This window comes from Salvelinus namaycush, unplaced genomic scaffold, assembly GCF_016432855.1.
Source record: "Salvelinus namaycush isolate Seneca unplaced genomic scaffold, SaNama_1.0 Scaffold45, whole genome shotgun sequence".
In the NCBI taxonomy this organism is placed as follows: Eukaryota; Metazoa; Chordata; class Actinopteri; order Salmoniformes; family Salmonidae; genus Salvelinus; species Salvelinus namaycush.
The window spans coordinates 425,672-434,772 of NW_024061142.1; the positions used below are offsets into that span (position 1 = coordinate 425,672).

General features: G+C 45.6%; 1 protein-coding gene across 1 annotated transcript; it reads right to left on the reverse strand.

Moving 5' to 3' along the window:
* Positions 1-6,410: 6,410 nt before the first annotated feature.
* On the reverse strand, positions 6,411-8,350 carry LOC120041361 (gastrula zinc finger protein XlCGF57.1-like). The gene is made up of 2 exons (XM_038986308.1): positions 8,341-8,350; positions 6,411-8,174 (listed from the first exon to the last, which is right to left on the reverse strand). The coding sequence occupies exons 1-2, from the start codon at positions 8,348-8,350 to the stop codon at positions 6,484-6,486; spliced, it is 1,701 nt and encodes a 566-aa protein (XP_038842236.1). The 3' UTR covers positions 6,411-6,483.
* Between the last annotated feature and the right edge of the window lie 751 nt (positions 8,351-9,101).

Here is a 9,101-nt window from a genome sequence, read left to right on the forward strand (position 1 = left end):
ATGCTTTGTCTATTTTTATGAAATGTTTTATGATGAGTAAATTGGTCATACACGTTGCTCTCTGTAGTAATTCTAGTCTAGTTGTGATGGTGGGTGCAATTGTAAACTGTGATTTCTACCTGAAATATGCACATTTTTCTAACAAAACCTATCCTATACCATAAATATGTTATCAGACTGTCATCTGATGAGGTTTTTTCTTGGTTAGTGGCTATCAATATCTTTATTTGGCCGAATTGGTGATAGCTAGTGGTGTTGAGAAAAAATGGTGGACAAAGAAAAATGGTGTATTTTGCTAACGTGGTTAGCTAATAGATTTACATATTGTGTCTTCCCTGTAAAACATTTTAAAAAACAGAAATGATGGGTTTATTCACAAGATCTGTATCTTTCATCTGGTGTCTTGGACTTGTGATTTAATGATATTTAGATGCTACTATTTACTTGTGAAGCTATGCTAGCTATGCTAATCAGTGTGGGGGGGGTGGGGGGTGATCCCGGATCCGGGTTTCTGAGGCAGTAAAAGTTAAATCGCTGATTCAGGATTTAGGCTAGGATTCGTGCGGATATCCAAGGGTTTGCGACGTTCAGTAATGAGGACCGATGAGGTAATAAAAACAATTCATTAATAAGCAACTGTTTTGATAAGATATTAAAATACCTGATAAGTTATATTCGGGAAATTGACATTCCATAAACAACATTTTTCCGTGGTGCCCCGACTTCCTAGTTAAAGTTTTATATGATTAGTTTAATCACGTAATAATAATTACACATAGAGAATTGATTTGATAAATAAGTTTCACATTTAATGATAGTCACAGACACGACAACACAAAATAATTCAATGAAATACAACAACTAAATTGACAAGGTTTCAAGGTTAGAATCAAGAAATACACATTCTATCAAATCTATTTAATAAAATCTACAACTTTCCAAATCAAATCATGAACATCTAAAGGGTTCATATTTGTATTCAATCAAATCCAAATTCCTAATCAAAATAAAATACACATTTTAAAATGTTAATCTGATTATACACACGTCTCGAGAGGAAAAAAACTCAAGTAGGCCTATTTTTTTTAGTAATATTTCATACAAACATGATTTCATGCGACATCAACAAAAACACAAATTCTCAGTCCAAAACATGTCAGAACACAGCCCCCCTCTATTATCTAATTGTAGGTCCTGTGTCCTGGAAAATGTAGAAGGTCTTATCTGTTCCTGTGTGTTCCCTCTCTTATCTTCCCTCATGTGTTTTCAGATTCCCTAACTGGGTAAAACTTTTGCTGATTCGGGAACATTTTTTGCAACTTTTTGGATTTTCTATTGGACAAATTCTGATAAGTCCACTAACCCGTTTCGTTCTGTTTGCTTCCGTTTAAGAAATGCTTTGGAATGAATACACCCCAGGGGTTGGAACCAAAATGTTACAATTGTTTCGTTCTGAACAAAACAACTATTTGTTTTATATAAATATAGCTAAATATATATATATTTTTTTTACATTTAGCTCATTTCATTCCGCACCAATCAGTGTGGACAGAGCAGCTTGCTAGTTGTTTACATGCGTGATGGACAGACAAGTGTAGAGCGCAAGATGCCACATACATTTTGCGGGCGGCGAGAGCGAGAGAGGGAGGAGCAGGCTTGTCTTGAAGCGCCTAGCGTCTTGTTATGACATGTATTATCTGAATTAGACCCAAAGAATTATACCTACGGTGGAGGAGGAGGAGGAGGAAGAGGAAGAGGAGGAGGAAGAGGAGGAGGGGGAGCAGGCTTATCTTGAAGAGCTCAGCATCTTGTTGTTTGAAGACGATAATAATAATAATAATAATAATAATAATAATAATAAGATAATACGTTTATACGGCGTTTAAAAAAAAAAAAGTATATTTTTTCCTTTATTTGATGAATTCTTTTTTTTTTTTATATATATAACTTTTTCTCACCAATTTCGTGGTATCCAATTGGTAGTTACAGTCTTGTCCCATCGCTGCAACTCCCGTATGGACTCGGGAGAGGCGAATGTCGAGAGCCGTGCGTCCTCCGAAACACAACCCAGCCAAGCCGCACTGCTTCTTGACACAATGCCCATCCAACCCGGAAGCACCAATGTGGTGGAGTAAACACCGTACACCTGGCAACCGTGTCGGCGTGCATTACGCCCGGCCCGCCACAGGAGTCGCTAGGGCGCGATGGGACAACAACATCCCTGCCGGCCAAACCCTCCACTAACCCGGACGATGCTGGGCCAAACCCTCCGCTAACCCGGACGATGCTGGGCCAAACCCTCCCCTAACCCGGACGATGCTGGGCCAAACCCTCCACTAACCCGGACGATGCTGGGCCAAACCCTCCGCTAACCCGGACGATGCTGGGCCAAACCCTCCGGTAACCCGGACGATGCTGGGCCAAACCCTCCGCTAACCCGGACGATGCTGGGCCAAACCCTCCGCTAACCCGGACGATGCTGGGCCAAACCCTCCGCTAACCCGGACGATGCTGGGCCAATTGTCCGCCGCCCGATTGCTCTCCCGGTCGTGGACGAATGCGAGCCTGGACTAGAACCAGGATCTCCCGTGACACAGCTAGCACCGAGACAGAACCTGGACTAGAACCAGGATCTCTAGTGACACAGCTAGCACTGAGACAGAGCCGGGACTAGAACCAGGATCTCTAGTGACACAGCTAGCACTGAGACAGAACATGGACTAGAACCAGGATCTCTAGTGACACAGCTGGCACTGAGACAGAGCCGGGACTAGAACCAGGATCCAGCTAGCACTGAGACAGAGACAGAGCCTGGACTAGAACCAGGATCTCTAGTGACACAGCTAGCACTGAGACAGAACCTGGACTAGAACCAGGATCTCCCGTGACACAGCTAGCACTGAGATAGAGCCTGGACTAGAACCAGGATCTTGTGACACAGCTAGCACTGAGACAGAGCCTGGACTAGAACCAGGATCTCTAGTGACACAGCTAGCACTGAGACAGAGCCTGGACTAGAACCAGGATCCAGCTAGCACTGAGACAGAGCCGGGACTAGAACCAGGATCTCCAGTGGCACAGCTGGCACTGCGACAGAACATGGACTAGAACCAGGATCTCTAGTGACACAGCTAGCACTGAGACAGAGCCTGGACTAGAACCAGGATCTCTAGTGACACAGCTAGCACTGAGACAGAGCCTGGACTAGAACCAGGATCTCTAGTGACACAGCTAGCACTGAGACAGAACCTGGACTAGAACCAGGATCTCGTGACACAGCTAGCACTGAGACAGAGCCTGGACTAGAACCAGGATCTCTAGTGACACAGCTAGCACTGAGACAGAGCCTGGGCTAGAACCAGGACCTCTAGTGACACAGCTAGCACTGAGACAGAGCCTGGACTAGAACCAGGATCCAGCTAGCACTGAGACAGAGCCGGGACTAGAACCAGGATCCATCTAGCAATGAGACAGAGCCGGGACTAGAACCAGGATCCAGCTAGCACTGAGACAGAGCCTGGACTAGAATCAGGATGTCTAGTGACACAGCTACCACTGAGACAGAGCCTGGACTAGAACCAGGATCTCTAGTGACACAGCTACCACTGAGACAGAGCCTGGACCAGAATCAGGATGTCTAGTGACACAGCTAGCACTGAGACAGAACCTGGACTAGAACCAGGATCTCTAGTGACACAGCTAGCACTGAGACAGAGCCTGGACAAGAACCAGGATCTCTAGTGACACAGCTACCACTGAGACAGAGCCTGGACTAGAACCAGGATCTCTAGTGACACAGCTAGCACTGAGACAGAGCCTGGACTAGAACCAGGATCTATAGTGGCACAGCTCACACTGAGACAGATCCTGGACTAGAACCAGGATCTCTAGTGACACAGCTAGCACTGAGACAGAGCCGGGACTAGAACCAGGATCTCTAGTGGCACAGCTAGCACTGCAGTGCCTTAGACCACTGAGACAGAGCCGGGACTAGAACCAGGATCTCTAGTGACACAGCTAGCACCGAGACAGAACATGGACTAGAACCAGGACCTCTAGTGACACAGCTAGCACTGAGACAGAGCCTGGACTAGAACCAGGATCTCTAGTGACACAGCTAGCACTGAGACAGAACCTGGACACAGCTAGCACCGAGACAGAGCCTGGACTAGAACCAGGATCTCTAGTGTCTTAGACCACTGAGACAGAGCCTGGACTAGAACCAGGATCTGTAGTGGCACAGCTAGCACTGAGACAGAGCCTGGACTGGAACCAGGATCTGTAGTGGCACAGCTAGCACTGAGACAGAGCCTGGACTGGAACCAGGATCTCTAGTGACACAGCACTGAGACAGAGCCGGGACTAGAACCAGGATCTCTAGTGACACAGCTAGCACTGAGACAGAGCCTGGACTAGAACCAGGATCTCTCGTGACACAGCTAGCACTGAAACAGAGCCGGGACTAGAACCAGGATCTCTAGTGACATAGCTCGCACTGAGACAGAGCATGGACTAGAACCAGGATCTCTAGTGACACAGCTCGCACTGAGACAGAACCTGGACTAGAACCAGGATCTCTAGTGACACTGAGACAGAGCCTGGACTAGAACCAGGATCTCTAGTGACACTGAGACAGAACCTGGACTAGAACCAGGATCTCTAGTGACACTGAGACAGAGCCTGGACTAGAACCAGGATGTCTTAGACGCTATGCCACTCTGGAGGCCCTGTTGGCGTTTTTTTGTGGGACTGATAAAAAAATGTCTGGAACTTAAAGTTCCCAGTGTTTCCAGATTTCTATGAACTATGACCTGTAATTACTTATAATATGAGTGAAATACTTTCCTTCCAATCTTTTTTTATTTATTACGTATGTTAAAAGCAGGTTTTCTGTGTTGGAATAGTGAGGGCGTACCCCAACAACAGAAAGGTGTGGGCGTACCCCAACAACAGAAAGGTGTGGGTCGTACCCCAACAACAGAAAGGTGTGGGGCGTACCCCAACAACAGAAAGGTGTGGTTCGTACCCCAACAACAGAAAGGTGTGGGTCGTACCCCAACAACAGAAAGGTGTGGGCGTACCCCAACAACAGAATGGTGTGGTTCGTACCCCAACAACAGAATGGTGTGGGCGTACCCCAACAACAGAATGGTGTGGTTCGTACCCCAACAACAGAATGGTGTGGTTCGTACCCCAACAACAGAAAGGTGTGGTTCGTACCCCAACAACAGAAAGGTGTGGTCGTACCCCAACAACAGAAAGGTGTGGTTCGTACCCCAACAACAGAAAGGTGTGGTTCGTACCCCAACAACAGAATGGTGTGGTCGTACCCCAACAACAGAAAGGTGTGGACGTACCCCAACAACAGAAAGGTGTGGTCGTACCCCAACAACAGAAAGGTGTGGTTCGTACCCCAACAACAGAAAGGTGTGGTCGTACCCCAACAACAGAAAGGTGTGGGCGTACCCCAACAACAGAAAGGTGTGGGTCGTACCCCAACAACAGAATGGTGTGGGTCGTACCCCAACAACAGAAAGGTGTGGGTCGTACCCCAACAACAGAAAGGTGTGGTTCGTACCCCAACAATAGAAAGGTGTGGGTCGTACCCCAACAACAGAATGGTGTGGGCGTACCCCAACAACAGAAAGGTGTGGGCGTACCCCAACAACAGAAAGGTGTGGGCGTACCCCAACAACAGAAAGGTGTGGTTCGTACCCCAACAACAGAAAGGTGTGGTTCGTACCCCAACAACAGAAAGGTGTGGGCGTACCCCAACAACAGAAAGGTGTGGGCGTACCCCAACAACAGAATGGTGTGGTCGTACCCCAACAACAGAATGGTGTGGTTCGTACCCCAACAACAGAATGGTGTGGTTCGTACCCCAACAACAGAAAGGTGTGGTTCGTATCCCAACAACAGAAAGGTGTGGGGCGTACCCCAACAACAGAAGGGTGTGGGCGTACCCCAACAACAGAATGGTGTGGGCGTACCCCAACAACAGAAGCTCATCCTCTGCAGGGAGATAACGTGTTCTATGAGGAAATAGTATTTTTAAAACAGTCTGTTTGAGATACAAGTTTCAGGGTCAATTTATGCTTTGGCCACAAATATGAGTATAGGATGTCTCAACATTATTTCGATGAGTTAATTAACTTCTACTTGATGTCATAATGATAGTTTAACCAGGTTTCTAGGATATATAGTATATTCTAGAATTCATCCATGATGTCATAATGATAGTTTAACCAGGTTTCTAGGATATATAGTATATTCTAGAATTCATCCATGATGTCATAATGATAGTTTAACCAGGTTTCTCGGATATATAGTATATTCTAGAATTCATCCATGACGTCATAATGATAGTTTAACAGAATATTAACTTTTTCAAGTTAGATTTTCACTGGACAGTTACATTAAAATAACGTTATTAACCGGTTACCATACTTTAAAAATAACGGTTCTGTTTCAAAAAACTGTCGATCACTTTCTTTCCCGGTTCGGTTTCTGTTTCTTCATTTTTTTTGTTCTTACGCGGTTTTCTGTTCTGTTCTCCGAACCGTTTCCAACTCCTGGGGTCATTGTTAAAACCGAGTGTGTTTTCTCATGCCTTTTCAGGTTCACTAACTGGGTAAAATCCTTTCCACACTGCGGACAATGGAACGACTTCTCTCCTGTGTGTATTTTCTCATGCCTTTTCAGGTTCCCTATCTGGGTAAAACCCTTTCCACACTGGGAACATTGGAAAGGTTTCTCTCTTGTGTGTGTCCTTTTATGGTCTTTCAGGTTCCCTAACCGTGTAAAACCCTTTCCACACTGGGTGCATTGGAAAGGTTTCTTTCCCGTGTGTAATTTTTCATGTTTGTTTAGGTTCCCTAACTTGGTAAAATTCTTTCCACACATAGAGCAATGGTAAGCTGTCTCCCACGTGTGTGTCCTTTCATGCTCCTTCAGGCTCCCTAACCTTTTAAAACTATTTCCACACTTGGAACATTGGAAAGGCTTCTCTCCGGTGTGGGTTCTCTCATGCTTTTTCAGGTTCCCTAACCATGTAAAATTCTTTCCACACTGGGAACATTGGAAGGGCTTCTCTCCTGTGTGTACTCTTTGATGGTCCTTCAGGTTCCCTAACCGTGTAAAACCTTTCCCACACTGGGAGCATTGGAAAGGTTTCTCTCCGGTGTGTAATTGTTTGTGTTTTTTTAGGTTCCCTAACTTGGTAAAATTCTTTCCACACAGAGAGCAATGGTAAGATGTCTCCCCTGTGTGTGCCCTTTCATGCACCTTCAAGCTCCCTAACTGTGTAAAACTCTTTCCACAATGGGAGCATTGGAACGGCTTTTCTCCTGTGTGTGTTCTCTCGTGCTTTTTCAGGCTCCCTAACAGGGTAAAACCCTTTCCACACTGGGAACATTGGTAACGCTTCTCTCCTGTGTGTATTATTTTATGTTCGTTCAGGCTCCGTAACCGTGTAAAACTCTTTCCACACTGGGAACATTGGAAAGGCTTCTCTCCTGTATGTACTCTTTTGTGATCCTTCAGGTTCCCTAGCCGTGTAAAACCCTTCCCACACTGGGAGCATTGGAAAGGCTTCTCACCTGTGTGTAATTCTGTATGTTTTATTAGGTTCCTTAACTTGGTAAAATCTTTTCCACACAGGGAGCAATGGTAAGATGTCTCCCCTGTGTGTATCCTTTCATGCTCCTTCAAGCTCCCTAACTGTGTAAAACTCTTTACACACTGGGAGCATTGGAACGGTTTCTCTCCTGTGTGTGTTCTCTCATGCTTTTTCAGGTTCCCTAACCACCTAAAGCCCTTTTCACACCGGGAGCATTGGAAAGGCTTCTCTCCTGTGTGTATAATTTTATGTTCTTTCAGGCTCCCTAACCGTGTAAAACTCTTTCCACATTGGGAACATTGGAAAGGCTTCTCTCCTGTGTGTATTCTCTCATGCCTTTTCAGGTTCCCTAACCGTGTAAAACTCTTTCCACATTGGGAACATTGTGAAGTCTTCTCTCCTGTGTCTGTTCTATCATGACTTTTCAGCTTCCATAACCACTTAAAACTCTTTTTACACTGGGACCAGTGATGTCGTCTCGCTGGTTTGGGCGTCTCTGGGTCTGGTTCCTCTGAAGGACTCTTCCTGCTGTCAGAGGGAGAGTCTGGTATCTCTCCTGCCAAAGACAAACAGAGTATTTGGTTAAACAGAGAGACCTAAATGACATCTCCACATTATAAAACTGTCTTTCCTATTGAGGTTTAATCTACACTAGATCGCTCATTATAAAATAGCAAATTTGCATCCTGGATGCTGATTGGTTGATAGCATTAGTTATTCACGATAATTCATGGGTAATGGCTGTTAACAGTTCCATTTGAATTATCCCTACACATCCACTGTCCCACAGCCAAGCCAGGCAATTTATAAACTAATCTCCACTGTCCAGCCAGGCAATTCATGAACTAATCTCCACTGTCCCACAGCCCAGCCAAGCAATTTATAAACTAATCTCCACTGTCCAGCCAGGCAATTTATAAACTAATCTCCACTGTCCCACTGTCCAGCCAGGCAATTCATAAACTAATCTCCACTGTCCAGCCAGGCAATTCATAAACTAATCTCCACTGTTCCACAGCCCAGCCAGGCAATTTATAAACTAATCTCCACTGTCCCACAGCCAAGCCAGGCAATTCATAAACTAATCTCCACTGTCCCACAGCCCAGCCAGGCAATTTATAAACTAATCTCCACTGTCCCACAGCCCAGCCAGGCAATTCATCAACTAATCTCCACTGTCCCACAGCCCAGCCAGGCAATTCATAAACTAATCTCCACTGTCCCACAGCCCAGCCAGGCAATTCATAAACTCATTTCCACTGTCCCACAGCCCAGCCAGGCAATTTATAAACTAATCTCCACTGTCCCACAGCCAAGCCAGGCAATTCATCAACTAATCTCCACTGTCCCACAGCCCAGCCAGGCAATTCATAAACTAATCTCCACTGTCCCACAGCCCAGCCAGGCAATTCATAAACTAATCTCCACTGTCCCACAGCCCAGCCAGGCAATATATAAACTAATCTCCACTGTCCCACAGCCC